The 16,047-nt window shown below is 37.1% G+C and overlaps 1 protein-coding gene across 8 annotated transcripts in view; it reads left to right on the top strand.

Moving 5' to 3' along the window:
- TNIP3 (TNFAIP3 interacting protein 3) overlaps positions 1-16,047 on the top strand; it is a 95,425-nt gene that overhangs the window by 58,945 nt on the left and 20,433 nt on the right. For 4 of the 8 annotated variants that reach the window (XM_009448214.5, XM_063809813.1, XM_063809814.1 and 1 more), the window contains 5 exons: positions 4,613-4,699; positions 7,533-7,613; positions 9,986-10,051; positions 11,495-11,644; positions 14,061-14,189. In XM_009448214.5, the coding sequence (XP_009446489.1) occupies positions 4,613-4,699; positions 7,533-7,613; positions 9,986-10,051; positions 11,495-11,644; positions 14,061-14,189 (513 nt within the window). Of the gene's footprint in view, positions 1-1,275; positions 1,366-2,172; positions 2,790-4,612; positions 4,700-7,532; positions 7,614-9,985; positions 10,052-11,494; positions 11,645-14,060; positions 14,190-16,047 lie in introns of all 8 variants that reach the window. The other 4 variants (XM_054683352.2, XM_063809816.1, XM_063809817.1 and 1 more) reach the window with 4 other exon arrangements.

Below are 16,047 nucleotides of genomic sequence, written 5' to 3'. Positions count from 1 at the left end.
CAGTGTGGGCAATATAGTGAGACCACATCTCTACAAAAATTTAAAAGATAAAAATAGCCAGATGTGGTGGTACACACCTGTAGCTACTCAAGAGGCTGAGGCAGCTGGATTGCTTGACCCCAGGAGTTGGAGGTTACAATGAGCTATGATTGTACCACTGCACTCCAGCCTGTACTACAGAACATAACTCTGTCTCTTAAAAAAAAAAAGAAAAGAAAAGAAAAGAAAAAAGAAAAAGGCTGGGCATGTTGGCTTATGCCTGTAATCCCAGCACTTTGGGAGGCCGAGGCGGGTGGATCACAAGGTCAGGAGTTCGAGAACAGCCTGGCCAATATGGTGAAACCCTGTCTCTACAAAAAAAAATAGCCAGGCATGGTGGTGCATGCCTGTAATCCCTGCTACTTGGGAGGCTGAGGCAGGAGAATTGCTTGAACCCACGAGGCGGAGGTTGCAGTGAGGCGAGATTGTGCCACTGCACTCCAGCCTGGGTGACAGAGCGAGACTCTGTCTCAAAAAAAAAGAAAAAAGAAAGAAAAAATGGTAAGTTTATTTCACCTTGCCGCTTGCTTATTAAACTGAGAAGTCTCTAGGCTTTTGTGGCAATGTGCTCCTCCCCTGTCTGGATATATTTTCAAAAAGCCTACAAAATGTTCAGATAGATTGGATGCAGGATGTAAGAGAAAGAAGAGTCAAGGATGACTCCAAGATTTTTGATCTGGAGAATAAAAGGTGTTATTAATTGTAACAGGGAAGGCAAGTTTTGCAGGGAAAATCATAAACTAAGCTATCCTGATCAAACAGGTCAGGTGAAGAAGGAGGTAACTATTATGCATACAAGCAGAGATGACAATTAAGCAATTAATACAGGAGTCTCGAGTCCAGGGATATGGTCCATTCCTAGTGCCCCTGGTGAACTGATTGCTAAATATTCTGATTGTCACAAGCTGTTAAAATAAATATTTTGAATATTACTTTTGCTAATGTATATTAACTGCATTGCAGTTTCCAATCTCTCCCATTTAATACATGATGAACTAAAACCAATTAAAAAACCACTTTGATCATGTAATTCCTTTGCCCAAAGGTCTTTAGTAATTCCATATGGCCTATAAGGTCAACATTTCTTAATCTGAAATTAAAATCTTTTATGATTTTATCCAAATAAACTTTGAAAATACCACACGGACCCTACTCCAGGTAAACTGGATTTGTCAGAATCCTTTATAACTAGGCTTACCCAGTTGTGTTCTGTTTCTTACTTTGCTCCCTTTGCAGCATTTATAGCTCGGCTTTCACTCTGTATCAAAATCCTATCTACCCTTCAAGGCCCAGCAGAAACTCTGACTCTTTCCATAGCTATTAAAGGTGAGAATGAGCACTCTCTCCTCTGAATTCTTACAGGCCTTATTGTCTCTATCATTCATTTCCTGGTTTTCATTTACTGTTTAGTTTTTCAAATATATATATATATATTGACATACACACAGCCATACACACATATGTATGTGTGTGTACATTTCATCATAAGCAGGGAATTTTTGCTTTTGTTTTCCTTTGGAACCCACACAATGTCAAGTACAGGGTGAGTGATGCATAAATTGTGGATTTCCCTTTCCTTTTGTCATATTATTTGTTTCATAAATAATTTGATTGATGGTCCTATCTTTAAAACCAAATTGTTATTACTATATAAGCTCAGATAGCAACCCTACTAGAAGGATACTATTACTATCCCATTGTATAAAATGGAAATTGAGCCTTAGAGACCTTAAGCATCTTAGATGACCAAAGGCACAAGCAGTGAGTGGCAGAGCCAAGCTGTGAGTCCAGATAATCTAATTCTAGAGCTAGATCTTTTAGTCATTACTAATCCTCTCTTTCCTACCTACTTAGCACATACACTTAAAAATTCATGCAAATAGATTCAGGAAACAAAGAAGGTTTTTCAGCTCCCATTGTAAAAGCATAAAAAGGAAAAAGGCATGTTTCTTTTACCTGCCAAAAAATGCCTCCAATAACTTATAGAAATATAGTACTCTCCTCTTGGACTAATTTTAAGATAATTATTGTCCACCAGAATGATGGTTATAGACCAGTGACTGGTAGTCCTTGTTACTTTACCACATTTCCCTTTGTTAATTTTAATTTTCTTTCCTCTGTATAATATTTTAGTGACTTCAGAAATGAAGACTCTTCACAACAGCCTTGGAAACATGGAATGACACCTCTGATTCTCTGAAAGTGATTTCAGCTAGTGATACTTCTCATGAAACAAAGCTTGACTAAAAGCCAGACTCTTAAAATATGTGGCACAATGTGAGAGGGATGGAGGTGAAGTGAACAGAGCATATGTAACAGAAAAGACCCAATTAATTCTTAGGGATGGCCTATTGAAAGTCTCATTTTTCTGAAACCAAACTTGTGGCTCTTCAGAAGAGTTATTACTTATTCATAAATAACCATATGGCTCTCTTGAGCTAATAGAAAATCTGTTTGTTGTTTATCTGCATAGCAGAAGAGGCAAAGGAATTGTAATGAAAGATGTAAAGGTATAGAATTTCCATTTAATAGAAGCCATCACACCTAACAATGTATGTGCATCAGGATATTTTACAGGGGAGACTCAAGAGGCACAATGCCAAGGATGGTATTTCCTGGCAAGAAAATGTTCTTCCCACCCACCTTTCTAGGTCAATGTTACCACATCCCTAGTTTATTACTACCAAATACAAAGTTAAAGCTGAAGAGAACCTTACACTATATAAAACTATGGAGTGTGTATGTGCATGGTATGTTTCAGAAGAAAAATATTCTTACAATAGAGTTTTCTTTTTCTTTTCTGATGAGCAGATTTTAGTGTTGATAAAGTGTCGGTTCAGGAAATCGCTGCTCCTGTACCCTAAAGTCAGATCTTATGTGAGTTATAACTTTTTACTTTCAGAACCCTGAATGAACAATTTGATTCCTACCTGTATTTTTGGATTTTGCCTTAAAGCAGCATCACTCCCTTTCACTCAAGCGTAGACCCAAACATAACAAGAAACCAGAAGAAAGTAAACACATACACACACACACACACACGCACACACACACAAACTAGCAAAAAGTTCATTGATTTTGTAAATCATTATGTAGATATTCATTCATTTATTCATGTAGCAAAATGTGTTGAACGCCTGCTGTGTGCCAGATAGCTCAGTGCCTGGGTGCGTGGACAGAGATTAACACAAGAACGTGGAAATATGTAATCGTAATGCATGATGAAGTGCTCTCCTTAGCTGATTAGAGGAAGTCAAGAGAAGATCAGAAGGAAAGAGAGGCATTGACTCTAGGTTTTCCCCGTCATAAGGTTGGATGGAGGGCCCAGAGAGGAGACATCTGAGGTGGCAAGAACAGCATGCACAGAGCTCAGGGGCGTAGAACCATCTCACTCATTTCAGGAAAGGGAGGTCAGTCAGGATGGTTGGAGCACAGGGGAGAGTTGGAGAGTAGGGGGAGATATTCAGGAGAAATGGGAGGGCCAAATGTGGGACACTCAATCACTCCCTTTTGAATTTTAGGAGTTTTAGGCTTTATCCTATATATATGTGAATATCTCGTAGGCAGGTTAATGAAGTTAAATGATTGACCATAAATTCTTTTCTCTTTTTAGTTACACATTCTTTCCTTTTTTGTATTCCTTGCCTCTTTCCTTTTGTTCCAAGTCCAAAATGAGGTATTCTGTTCCATCGCATTTCACTTATGCAGCTCCAAGTATCTGCCATTTCCACGCTTTTATCTGTACTCCATTACCTCAAGTGCTCCATTACCTCAAGGCTCCTAAAATGATAACAGTCAAATAATTAAAGTGAAAGTGATTCTCCATGAGAAGATTTCACTTCAAATGAGTCATGGAGACAATCTGGACTTGATTTATAGAAAAGACAGACTTAAACTTGAGAGACAAGTTTAACCTTTCTGCCAATATAGAAGATTAGATTTGCAAACAATGCCCATTTTCTTTACAATGAATTATTTTCCCTTTTATTTCTATAAGAATTAGTGGCACTTATATTATTATGTACTATGAATTATGTATGACTCATTAAGTTCTACCAAGCTACACTCACATTTAGAAGGCATTGCCAGAAAATCTCGCCTTTAGGGAAACTGAGCTGTCAAAAAGTCAACAGTTACCTAATTGCTCTGGGAAATACAATGAATTTATAACAGTTAGGCTACTGAGGAAACACTTGGATTGCCCAGGCTTTCTGTGGTGGAGAACTTCCTCCTCCAGTGGGAGAAACTGCCAGTAAAGGAAGAATGACGATTTACATACTATAGCAAGGCTAATCGGCCCCAGGTCTTAGTCACGGCCTGCCTATTTGAGACATCCTGGGAAATCCCTATTTGGAAGAGAAGAAAAGTTAAAATCCCAGTTGCAGTGCTTATAACTTTATTCTGTGTAATTCCTATCCACAGTAACTTCTGTTCATTTTTAATGAAAACCTATTGCTGTTATTTTCTATTATGAGTTAACGGTGATGTGTGTTTTTTAAATTTTGTATACTTGCTCTCACCCTAAAATATATCTTAAGAGACTTTTCCCCTGTTTTTCTTTCTGCTTTCCAAGACTCCAGGAAAAACAGCTTCCATGGCACATTTTGTACAGGGCACATCTAGAATGATTGCTGCAGAAAGTTCTACGGAGCATAAAGAGGTAAGAACATATTTCTAGGAGATGAGTTGATCACATCTAGCATTGATGGCATTTCTAGTGGTTAATTGTGCACTTATCAATAAGAACAGAAATGGATAGTTTGCTTTCTTTAGCTAAGATTTGCTCTATATTTTTAACCAATATTATGTAACATAGAAAAAAATATCTAAGTAACCAGTACATTGCTTTTAACCCACGGGGCTTAAATTCCTTTCAGCCTTCCAATTCTGTGGGTTCCTTATTTTGTTCTTGATTTTTGTTCTATAAAAATCTTAAAAGAATACTATATTGGTGCAGGTAGAAATAGAACATATTGTAACAATAGAGTATCTGTAGTAATATTTTTATATATTTACAATTGGTACCATAGATTTTGTTCAGCAACAGAGACTACTGCTAATCGAATGAATGAATTCAAATATTTTCTAGTTTTCTTTTACAGATAACCAAGGTATAATGGGAAACTAAATGGTAACTTCTATTCATTTAAGTTTTTAATTTAGTAGCATCAGACCTTGAATATACATTGGTAAGGATGTTATCATAGAGAAAGAAGTGCCCAGATGCTTTGAACAGAAATTCTACTTTACAGGGAATAATTATAGGAAATTATGTATAGGGAATAACTGTTCTGTAAGCAGCCCTTACTAGAATCAATGACTGAAAATCTTTGTAGTTACTGCAAATCAGATGCCTTCATTAGCAACTGCAAAGCAAAGTAAATACAAATTGAAAAGGTCCCCCAAACCTTTGTATTTGATTAATTTCACTTTATTTTATAGAAACCTGAGACATATGAACTATAACAAAATGTTGATTAATCTCCAGAGAAAGCTTTGGTGATACATTTGTGACTTACATGCTATTCCTAGTCACTATGTTTTCTATTTTTCCTCCCTCCTATCCTCCCCCACCTATAACTGAATATTACTTATGAATTTCAAAAACTAGTACTTGTGCAGTTACAAATAGAGCCTCTTGCAGATTTGGTATCTAGATTTTCAGTAATTTTTATTTATTAAAGAAAAATCAAGGGTGAAATGTATTATAATTTTCTTCCAGAGAAAATTGTTTATGGGGAAACAAACAAAAAGCACACTGTCTCATTGTTCCACATCTGGGCTCCCAAAGGCAGGGACATACAAATGTTTGCCAATCACGGATTTTTGTCTACATCACAAACAGAGAGGAGACATTTTTGAGGACCCATAATTTATTCCCTAGAATGGGAATATATTGAACTTTAGTATGAATCAAGATTACCTAGGAAATGTATTAGAAATAGAGGTGCCCTGGCTGCTCTTCTAGAAATTCTGATCCATTGTTCAGGATGCTCTATGTTTGGCAAGCTTAACGGTGACTTTGATGTGCTCTTGCGGTGGGAACCACTGTTCTAAAATCCAGTCTTACTGTGCCCCTACTTTGCTGATGACCTCAAGGTACACTAAGTAGGGTTGGCTCACAGCATTTTCCAGATCAAAGATGCTTAATAGTTAGTCTGTTCTAACCCAGAATGGGTCCAGTTTCTTGGAAGTCTTCCCCAAAAGAAGGTCCAATTACGGGCCCCAACATACTTGACACTTGGGTTTCAGTGTCACTCTTGGTGCTCAGCCAGAACACCTTCTTGAGGTCAAGAGCAAATATAATCATTCAGAATTTATTGACCCACAGAAGACTGTCTCTTTTTAAATGTGGTCTTAATTGTAACATAGGTCTAAATAGGAAGAAGCTAAGGAAACGAGAACATCTCTGCTTACTTAAAATACCATCAAACCCTAAAATGCTGAAACATAAACAAACAGAGAAAAGATAGAAAATACAGTTTTATAAATAATTTCTGATGAAAAAAGGTGCTTGAAATCCCATGATGATTGCAAAGAACAATTTCCTGTACACATTTCTGGCAAAGACCAACAACATGTTTTGAAAATATTTCTTAATGGTTCACAAATAACTTTAAACAACTTAGTGATCCACAGTAACTATTAAGCCTGAAACAGATTACAGATGTAGGAATTACTCTCATCATCCAATAAATTGTATTACTTATATGACTCTGAGATGAGATAGTAATAAGACTATTGAATTATTATAGAGGATCCAGTCCTTTATTTAAGTAAATATTGTTCTTAGTCAATTTAGGCAGATGGCAGACAGCTTCCACAGCTTTTGTGTTATCTTTAAATGAATACTCTCACTTCTGAAAAAAATAACTGAAAAGAAAGGTGGTAAATTTTCATTATGCCAGTAATTTATTATTAATCTAAACTAGTGACTTTATTCAAAGAGCTGGCTAAAATTACACAGTAATTACACAGTAATGGCTGTATGTGTTTGTCTTTTTCTCGATGATTTTGTCGTTCCTCTGACTTTTACTGGGTCTATTTTTCAGAATATTACTCACATACATGTTCATGGGCACAGCTACCAAAATGACTTTTATGAAATGTTTACTATAAAAATACCTAAAATATATCCATGAAACTTACCTGATTTCTGAATTGTCATTTTTTGGGAAAAGGATTGAAATCCAAATTCATAAAATTTTAATCTCTGACTTACCCGTTATAGTATACAGATATATTTATAATTTATTAAAGAATTATATTGGTAACTAATTTATGTAAAGCATTCTAAAATGTAATATGAAGCTGACTCATCCACCAGCCATGATGAAGGACTTAGGGTATGAGGATTATTACTGCTAGAATCAGGTATTTTTATAAATCGCAACAGGAGAGTTGGCCAAATGCATGGGGTTTCTGAGGAACAGTACTTCTGTTTATTTTGTAAACAGCTTTGTTTCAATCTTCTCTCTTTTTTTTTTTCTAAGTGTGCTGAATCATCAACAAGAAAGAACTTGATGAATTCTCTTGAACAAAAGATAAGGTGTTTGGAAAAACAAAGAAAAGAGGTAACTTAGAAATATTCGCTAAAGCCACAGGTGCCATGGATTAATGCTGAGGATAAAATAATGTATTATCCTTGTGCCTTTTATTTTTGTTATCAGGTCACAGTATTTATCTTTAAGATACTGGACTGCACTATTTTGAAAGAAAACGCTTCTTTCTTATTCACCTGTATGTTTCATACTTGTTGTCTCAGTGTCTGTGCAGTAACGAATGAAAAACGACAAAGTCATAAGTCTGGTAATATAATCCTAATTTTCTCAAAACTTAGATGTTTCCTCCACACAGACCGAGTTACTTTATCCTTTATGCCTTTATCGTTTGTGCCTTATGACCTTTACCCTTTATGCCTTGCAACTTGACACACCTTGAAACTCAAGGTTTCTTGAGTTACTTGAAAAGTCTTTAAGTATAGTTGATTTAGGTGCTATGACTTCATGAACTGGGCATCCAAACACATGGGAGTTAAAAAGCATTATCATAAATAAAGTTTGTTTCTAAAATGTTCCTGGGAATTAATGGGTATTATTTGGGGTTTTATTTTTCTGAGCTTAATGAATGTTAGAACCTCTTTACTCTTCTTGACAGAGGAAGTAGTGAAAACTATAACAATTTTAGCACTCTGTATATTGTCAATTTTGTAATTCCTTCTTTTTTTTTTTTGAAACAGTGTTGCTCTGTCACCCAGGCTGGAGTGCAGTGGCACGATCTCAGCTCACTGCAGCCTCTGCCTCCAGGGTTCAAGTGATTCTTGTGCCTCAGCCTCCCAAGTAGCTGGGATTACAGGCGTGCACGACCATGCCCAGCTAATATTTGTATCTTTAGTAGAGATGGGGTTTCGCCATTTTGGCCAGCCTGGTCTCGAACTCCTATCCTCAAGTGATCTGCCCACCTCAGCCTCCCAAAGTGCTGGAATTACAGGAGTTAGCCACTGTGCCCAGCCTGTAATTCCTTTTCTAATTCATTCTGTGTACTACATCTTTCATGTTCTCTTGCATGGTGCCTTCTACTCTTCTTTGATACTTGAAGAATATTGTGACCTTCTGGAAAATTATTGAACGATGGCAGAGTAATGTTACTATAGTATACACATGGGAATCCCTAAAATGCCAACAGAGTAACTCTCAATATAATAATATTATACAGTTTCATACTAAATAATGATATGTATTTTCAGCATAAGAGTTACCTAGTAACTGCCACTCTGGATTCAGTAGTTTGCTTTTTAATTAGGAGAAAGTTTTGCTACTTTTTAGTCATTATGACTGTCTTCTCAGTGTCTGTTCCCTATAGATAAGCGTTGGAATTTCTCTTAATGCAGAAAACTACAAACTTCCCCAACAAAAAGCCAACCACATATCATAGCATTTCTTCTGCCTTCTAATTAGCAGATAGTCTTAAGATCTTTAAATTATTTGTAGCCTAAAATGCATCTAAATATTTTCCTACGACGAAACTATAATTTCTTGAAAATCTAAATTTTCAAAATGGTGATATTACCTATTTGTTGAGTATTTATTATAAATCATGTGTTAATCTTTTAAAACACATTATTGCAAGAAAATCGTGATCAGTTAATGGAGCCTAGGCTTTGTTAGCATAAATTCTGCTTTAAAAGAGCTGGAAAAAATATTTCATTATAATCAGTGTAAGCACAAAGAAAAATACGAAAAAGTTTGGGAAAAGAACCTTCATGCATTAAGAAATCTTACAGACAATCATCAATACTTACAAATTTTTATCAGATTGTGGTTGGATTAAACAAAGAAAATGAAAATCCAAATAACTAAAAAAAGTTAAAAGTTACTGATAAACTGTTCAGCTGACTTGTCAAGATATACCTGAAACTTACTGGTTTTTCTTTTCTTTTTATTCTTTTCTTTCCATGAGATGGAGTCTCACTCTGTCGCCCAGGATGGAGTGCAGTGGCACAATCTCGGCTCACTGCAACCTCCACCTCCTAGGTTCAAGCGATTCTCCTGCCTCAGCCTCCCCAGTAGCTGGGACTGCAGGTGCATGCCACCACGTCCGGCTAATTTTTGTATTTTTAGTAGAGACGGGATGTCACCATGTTGGGCAGGCTGGTCACCAACTCTTGACCTCAAGTGATCCCGCCTGCCATGGCCTCCCAGAGTGGTGGGATTACAGGCGTGAGCCACCGCACCCGGCCAGTAGTTTTTCATATACGAACCAGTTATAAACAGTGAGAGTGTGTTCAATTTAATCATCCCAGCACAATCAGAACTTGATGGAAAAAAATATTGTCTTCATCCATGGCTTCTAAAACCTTAATAAGCTCAGAAAGTAATTTCTTTTTGACCAAACTTTCAAATGGGCAGAAATTCTTTGTTGATTCACCAAATTTTAATGATTTCAGCTCCTGGAAGTCAACCAGCAATGGGATCAGCAATTTAGAAGTATGAAAGAGTTATATGAAAGAAAGGTAAATATCTCTCTCTATTCGGTATTTTCTTTAAAGCCATTATCCTGGTGGGGCCAATTGTGTGAAGAGTCTCATTCATTTCAGCTACAAAGAGCTTTGTGGATAGCCAACTGTTGGAAAATGATGGGGAGGGTGCTAAGTGTAGTATTGGTCTCATGGCACTGAAGATTAATGAACGGTGTCAGTGAGTTGTCTTGAGCAATAGCTAAAGAAAGGTGCAAAAATGGCCCCCAGTGATGTCTCAAGAGTTCTTGTGCACATTTATCGTGGCTCACAGAGTATCCCAGCCTTACCTTTGTCACTAGAAGCCACAAATACACAAAGTTATATGTGAGGTGAGATATGGTTTAAAGTCCATACTGTTTACGCCAGGTTAGCCCTAATTCTTTAATTAGATAGCATGACCTATTTTCCACAAATAGAGAAACAAATGGTGGTAACAGTGAAAATGTGAGTAGAAATGGAGCAACCTCCTCTTCCATCTAAAGCATATTTGCTCTCAAGAAGCTCTGGTGAGAAAGGGGCTTTTGGAAGAAAACCTCCTTTAATACATAAAAGACAATTTATAATTTAAAATTATTCTATTTTCAAAAAGAGATAAAAAGAGCAAGTACTTTCCCCTAAATAATTCAGTATTAAGAAACTTGACCATGAGTATTATAATATAGCAGCATTTTTCCTTTCTTCCTCATTTTGTTACCCAGAAGTATTGAATTTAGAAGGTGCAGGATAATGTTCCTGCTGCACCAGGCAATGGTCAGGCAGCCTTGCAATATCCCTGCTGGGGCAATCCGGGTCTGTAAATGTTAAAGATGATGATCCCAGAGAGAATGCTTAAGCTGCTTTCTCGAATGGCTTGCAGGTGTGTGAAGACAGTGTTAGTGATGGCTATAATCTCCATCTTGGAAGATGCATCCATCTCTAAGATTCTCCCTCTGGACTGTGGCCACTCTGAGGACCTGTCACTCTGTCATCAGAGTGATTTGGCACCTAGTAGGAGGTCAAGTGCTGCAAATTACTGATAAATTAAAGGCCATGTCTGTTTTTCTCTGGTGTAGGCATATGCTACTTAACCTGCTGCTCCTCATTGCCCTTTCCAGACCAGGCTAGGCTCACCTGGAGAGTTGAGAATAGAATGACAAACCTACAGATTCCCCTGGGTGGGGTCTAAGTCTTTTATCCCCTCTGAAGTAGGGGTGGTTTGGAGAAAAGAAGGAAGAGCTGGGTGGTTTGGAGAAAAGAAGGCTGTTTTGGTGCAAGGCCAAGCTCCCTTTGAAACGCGAGTATCCCGATCTGTGTTCGGGACGGTGGGAGCTAGAACCTCTCCTTAGGGGACGTCCTGGGGTGGGGCGTTTCTGCCAAAATTCATAGCCTGGGAATAAATCCAGGGGCTTGTGAGATTCAGAGAAGGTATCTGCAGCTGTCTGTGAATGACCTCCTCAGGTAGCAGAGCTGAAGACGAAACTGGACGCCGCGGAAAGATTCCTCAGCACGCGGGAGAAGGATCCGCATCAGAGGCAGAGAAAGGACGACAGGCAGAGAGAGGACGACAGGCAGCGCGACCTGACCCGGGACCGGCTGCAGCGGGAGGAGGTGGGCGGGGCCCGGGTCCTCGAGCCCAGAGGATCCAAGTAAAAGCAAAGGGGCGGGGGGATTTCCTGTAGAAAACCTACCGTTTTATTAAAATCAACTCACTACTGAGCAACGACCGATGTGCAAGGGTGCATGGGTTACGCAAGTCCCCAAGAGCCATGAACAAGGGTCACTTCTCTAGAATAAGAAGGAAGGAGATTCTCTGCCGGCTTCCTCCTGGTTTGCATAAATAGGCAGACAGTCATTCCCCAGTCCCTTCCAGGAAGAAGAAAATGGATCCATAAATTTGCTAACTCTCTAGGGCATTTCAGCCTAGGAGAAATTTTTTTTTCTTTTGCTTTTATTCGTATTTATTATTTTTATTAGTAGTGTTCATAATAATAATATGGCAATACCTTGTATTTGTGCAGTAGCTTTTCAAGCTTACAGAGAGATTTATATATGAGGTCTTACTTCTATCACCATAAATTTATGACATTTTTTAAAGCCTTCGTCCTCATTATCTCATTTAACATTCTTGGCCCACCTGTGAGCAAAATATTATTTTTGCTATATTAAAAATGAGAAAGCTGAGATGTAAACAAATTGAATTGCCCACGTTGATGAAAAAGGACTTGAACCCAACCTCCAGATTCTAAAGCTCTATCAGTCCCTTGCTGAGAACTGGATGGTGACAATTGAGATGACAGCTTTTCCTAAAGAACACTTTTTCTTCCTGGTTTTACTTTCAATTATTGGACTTCATGAATATTGTAGAAAATGGGAGGAAACCTTAAACTCTAATGGCCCCTCGTTATTTTAGGTATAGTAAGAAAAAACAAAGTGTAAAGACTCTGAGGGGAAATCTTATCACTGATATCGTGAGGCAATGGCAATATTTTAAAACATGTACAAATCTTAAGGCAATGTCTGAAATTAGCGCAGACAATGCCAGTCCAGGTTTTCCTATCTTGCTGAGGATGTCTTTGTCACAGTGAGTCAGGAAAACAGAGTTTAGCAACACTCCCTTTCTGCCATGTAGCAGTCATTTCCTTTTCCAATTACACTCTAGCCAGGAATCTGAGTAATTTTTCCCTCAATGCAGTTGGGACCATTATCTTATTGGAATAATTTTCTCTTAAATTATGCTAAATTAGAAAATAATTGGCTTATTTTCTAAGTGTATATGTTCATTCTATTTAAATAAAAGCAAATAGAAAGATTTTCCCTTTTAAAGAAAATGAATTACCTAAAGCGGATTTCTTAAATTTAATAATCATATTGGGAAATATTAGTTACTCAAATAACACACTTTAACACATATATTAGCTATTTTTGCATGTCAAGTTACCTATTTTCTGCAATATTTATTTTACTGGGTTAAAATCTCAATCTCATTAAGAACCCAATTTACTTCACAAAATGTTTGCTATCTATTATACAAAATTAAGAGGTAGGAGATATTGTCTGAATCCAGAGCCTGTTGATGTTTACGCAGCTAACCTTCAGTTGTTTAAAACACTGCACTTCTGGATGACAATTTTAGATTGTCATCTAAAATTGGAGGAGTGGTGGCAGTTGGACTAGTTGATTTCTACCTTTTAAAAATAATAATCACAACAATAGAGTGCTCTAAATAATGATCTGTAATGAAAGGTTTTATTGGCCTAAAGATTATTCTCTTTTCCCTCTTTCTAATACAGAATGATGCAGGAATGAGGTTTGACATATTTAGTATTGTTTTCTCACAATGAGAGTTTTTTCTTTTTAAGACTTTCAGCTATTTTTCTTAATCACTTATCCATCACCTAGTGACAGTATATAGGGACTTGCTTATCCTGCAGACCCATTTATCTGACAATTGAAAGTAAGAATTGGGAATCCAGCACTTTGGGAGGCTGAGACAGGCAGATCACGAGGTCAGCAGTTTGAGACCAGCCTGGCCAACATAGTGAAACCCCGTCTCTACTAAAAAATATAAAAAATTAGCCGGGCGTGGTGGCAGGCACCTATAATCCCAGCTACTAGGGAGGCTGAGGCAGGAGAATTGCTTGAACCTGGGAGGCGGAGGTTGCAGTGAGCTGAGATCACACCATTGCACTCCAGCCCGGGAGACAGTGTGAGAATTCGTCTTTAAAAAAAAAAAAAAAAGAATTGGGAATTTTGATTTTTTTTTTCCTGGGGTCACAAAATTTCTAAGATACTTCAGTAAATTCTGATAAAAGAAAGATTCCTTCAATCCTAATTCTAGTGTGCATCCAAAGAATATTGCTCAAATGGAACATTAAGTTTAAAGTCTTGCAGGTCCTGTTTTTATTGTATTTCAGAAGGGTGACCCCTCAATCTGCCTGCCATGGCTGATATATCAGAATTCCTACAATATCATCTCATTTGACTTGTACTGACTTTTCTTTTCTTTTCTTGGTCTTAACTTCAGAAGGAAAAGGAACGCCTAAATGAAGAATTACATGAATTGAAGGAAGAGAATAAACTTTTAAAGGGAAAAAATACTCTTGCGAACAAGGAAAAGGAACATTACGAATGTGAAATAAAACGCCTCAATAAGGTATCAGTCACGTCAAGCATGGGAGATTAAAATGAGAAGTCCCTGCATAAAACATTCTTACTGAGAGTCCCAACAAAATCTAGGCTGCAGTGTGGGTCCCAGCCTTGGAGGCTTGCACAAGAAATTATCTGTGATTTTATAAATCACTCCTAGCTGCAGCTTTCAGCCATACTTGGCTAAGGAGGCTTTAGGGAATTTTTGTCCCTACGAAGATTCATCATGAAAAAGAGAAATGAGGAGGAATTACAGAGACAGTAAGAACATTTCTTAGTTTGAAGAACCACATAAAGCAAGTGGGTGTTTGCGAACAATAACGTACTCTTGGTCAACCGCAAAAGCTTCCTCAGGAAACAAACTGCTCTTTAAAATGATCACTATGGAGTCGGGTGTGAAACACACTCTAAGGAAGCATGCTAAATGCCGAATCCAAGGCTGAGATGATAGCTCTCTCAAGTGCAAGCCTAAAACCTACTTTAAACCTACTTTAAAGTCAGAGAGAGGAAAAGTGTGCATGTGTGCATGCAGGTGTGTGTGTGTGTGTGTGTGTTGTTTTATGGACTAGTTCATTCATGTTTTGGAGGAATGGGTCGCTAACTAGTTCAGGAAAAATAATCCTATACTGTTGACTTTTCCAAGAGCCAACCCATATGTGGAACATAGGAATGCGCTAGCACATGGTTGAGTTGAGATATGCCTCTCTCAACTAGATATTTCATGATAAAAGCAACAGAAATTGTCTTCTGAAACAAGAGTAGGTGATTGGACTTGAAACAGGTGCTCAACCCCTGTATTTTGGACCACATGCCCATGATTGTAGTTAACTAGTGTTCAGAGATGTCATTTAAAGATCCTCAAAGTATTAAGTATGTGCCTGCATAGTTGATAGGATGCTTTGCAAATGTGATCCTGTAGTAGATCTGTGTGTGGGACAAGTTATTCTTCAGGAGAAAATGGGAAAATGAGGATAAACTTCATAAACAATATACTTTATCCTCTAAGACAGAAAAACCATGCTCAGACATACAAATGCGGGGCAAAATCTATCTTTTCCCATTTTTTCTTTTCCAGAAAATGTTGCACAAATGCATTAGAGGAACTATAAATAATTGAGATTATATTTAAAATCCTCCCATTTTTGATACCATATTACAAGTTTTCTTACATTGTCTAGTTAATTTCCCTAAATGTAGACACAAAGATATAAACCTTGTAGATATTAGAACAGCCAAGAATGCTGTATTTTTGCTCATGTCCATGTGCACTCTTCATGTTTGTGTATCCATATTTGTAGCTCACAGAAAATTGTTTCAAGTTAGAAAAATATAATTTTTCATCATTCCGGTGATTATATAATTTAATAATTCTACACAAAATTTTACATTTTAAAATTTTATGATTTTACAATTATAAAATCTCAATGAGAAAAAATAATTTGAGTAAAATCAGATCTTTATACAAATGTCACCTCTCAAAGATGACTTTTCTGGCTATCCTAATTAAAATTACATACTATACTACTGGTGTTTCCTGGTTTAATTTTTCCTTGGAATTTATTACTATCTAATATATATATAATGTCTAACTTTTATGACTATTTGTTTTCTAGCTACTAATCTTGGTTGTTAGTTCCATGAAGGTAGGATTTTTGTGCCAACTCCTCCATTAGGCACCAGAGGCGCAGTGGCCAGGCCTATAGTACTGTTAGGGACCCATAAGTATGTTTATGTTTAATTTCTCTTAAAATTAGAAGAAAAAATAAACTTTGGGGTTGAAAACACATTTTCATGTATTATGTATCCATCTTTATAATAACACATTTGTAAAATATCATTTTAACATGTATTTTTAGGGAGGGAGG

Source organism: Pan troglodytes, chromosome 3, assembly GCF_028858775.2.
Source record: "Pan troglodytes isolate AG18354 chromosome 3, NHGRI_mPanTro3-v2.0_pri, whole genome shotgun sequence".
NCBI lineage: Eukaryota > Metazoa > Chordata > Mammalia > Primates > Hominidae > Pan > Pan troglodytes.
Note: the sequence above shows the minus strand (reverse complement) of the source record. Positions and strands in the feature narration are given on the sequence as shown.